Source organism: Rhagoletis pomonella, unplaced genomic scaffold (assembly GCF_013731165.1).
Source record: "Rhagoletis pomonella isolate Grant_MI unplaced genomic scaffold, Rhpom_1.0 Rhpom_scaffold_00009, whole genome shotgun sequence".
NCBI classification, from domain to species: Eukaryota; Metazoa; Arthropoda; class Insecta; order Diptera; family Tephritidae; genus Rhagoletis; species Rhagoletis pomonella.
Window position 1 is genome coordinate 36,777,390 of NW_023458563.1, and position 2,089 is coordinate 36,779,478.

The window sequence follows — 2,089 nt, forward strand, 5'->3', positions numbered from 1 at the left end:
TTAACGAATTTTGTTGAGTTATCGAATTTTAGTGTTCTTGAAATTCATCGAACTATCGATATGTATCAAATCATTGAAATTTAGCGATAAACTTGAATGTATCGGGTCAATTCCAAGTCCTGCCGAAGTCCTCCAAAGACCTTCTCAGATAAAAAAAAATTGTGTTACGTTTTAGCAAAAGATTTTCCGGTTAGTTAATTTGTACCTTATAAGTTTTGCTACGTGTTAAGTTAGAAAACCTCTCCAAGGTTCTAAAAGTAGAAAAACTGTCGAATTTCGACAGTAACTGGCACTCTAGTATCGATTATTTTATCAAAGCAATATCGATTATTATATCGACAAAAATATCAAGTTTTATATCGATAACAATATCGATCTTCATCCTCATCCTTTTCTTCATATTTATCTTTATTTTTGCATATTCCTCTTCACTTTTACCTTAGTGTTTACATTTACTTTGATCTTCGTTTTTGCCTGTACCTCTAGGCATCTTTGTTTTTGTTTTTATTCCCAAACCGCTAAACCGCTAAGAACCATTTCCATGTGCATTATTCCCCTAGAATTTGAAAATTTACTCCCAACCAACCAACTGCCGCTAAAGAAGTTTCACTTCATAAATTCAAGAAATGTTTTTACCCTTTCAGTTACCCTAATTCTTATGTATCTGTCATTGTCTCCATTTTCGTCTTTATCTTCACTTTTGCCTTCATCGTTATCATTTATTTCTTCATCTTCATACTCATCTTTATTTCAAAGCTTAATTTCAAATGCGAAGTGAAACAACATGCGAAACATGTCAAATTGAACATGTTGCAGCAACATCTATACACAAATACGAAATGTTTAAACGACGGTTTTGGCCGTAATTTTCAACCAATTGTGAAACCATAAAAACTCTGCTCATCTACGGAAAAATGCCTTTCCAATGGTGTTCTTGGTTTTGAAACCGATTCGGTAGAATCGCCAAACGAACGGAGACAAAATTTATGTTAGCGTATTAATATATAGATAATAGATTGGCGCTTACACATATGTTAATGTTGGCCGAGCTTCTCCTCCGATTTGCGGCGTGCGCTTTGCGCCTTTATGTTGTCACACGAAGGGGAGGGACCCACAGTTTTAAGCCGACACCGAACGGCGATTGTATTTTTTTATGAAAAGCTGTTTTTCATGGCATAAATACACTCAGAGGTTTGCCATTGCCTGCCGAGGGGCGACCGCTGTTAAGAAAAAACCTTTTTTTCTATATTTTTTGATATGTTGCTTTGACCAGGGTTTGAACACAGTCCCTGCGGAATGGTAGCTAACCATACATAAGTATAAATATATACAAAAATTGGTTTTAGCTTTAAAATTTTTCACAAAAATATATTAAAAATCAATCCAATCAAAAAACTGTTGGATGTAATTAAAAAAGGGCTCAAGAACTCACTCTTTAAATTTTATTTTTTACAAAAAAAGAGGAAGTTTAATGTAAAACTTACTTTTTTACGGCACACACTCCATCTGCTATGAGCGGCCCCTTATTCCAGTACGATCCAAAGATGGTGATTGCATGCTGTTGGAACTGAATATTCAGTATTAGCATGTATATATTTAAGATATTATGTACACATGTATGTAGGTCTAAATAGTAACATACCATTAGAAATGCAAACAGCATAAAAATGCATTTGTTAGTCAAGTTTGTTGTCATGTCCTCATAAATTTGCAGGTATCCAGCATGCCAGTAAGCTGAAAGAAATTTTATTAAATAAATTGTTTATGTGAAAATCTGCTCGACCGTTTACTGGACGTACGCCCCAATTAAAAAATTAAACTCTTAGGGCCGGTTACTCAATTTCTGGTTAATCGTTAATACTAACTATAGGAATATCGACGTTTCGATTGCCTTTTATGTGTTGTGGAGTCGATTACGTCGATAACGATGTTTAATCTGTAGTTGCTGTTAACTAGACATTGAGTAATCGGCCCCTAGTCATGTTTTTGCCTGGAAGAGAAACAAAGGGTAACTTAAAAATATAATAAATAAATACATTTTGGGACAACACTTTCACCAACTATTCACTTAATGACTTCCAGTGGCGGA

The 2,089-nt window shown here is 34.5% G+C and overlaps 1 protein-coding gene across 1 annotated transcript in view; it reads right to left on the minus strand.

The window, feature by feature from the left end:
* Positions 1-1,734, minus strand: part of LOC118745765 — a gene marked incomplete at its 5' end in the record, with an annotated part of 45,643 nt that extends 43,909 nt beyond the window's left edge. The window contains 2 exon segments of the mRNA XM_036479418.1: positions 1,485-1,567; positions 1,643-1,734. Of these exon segments, the coding sequence (XP_036335311.1) occupies positions 1,485-1,567; positions 1,643-1,696 (137 nt within the window).
* Between the last annotated feature and the right edge of the window lie 355 nt (positions 1,735-2,089).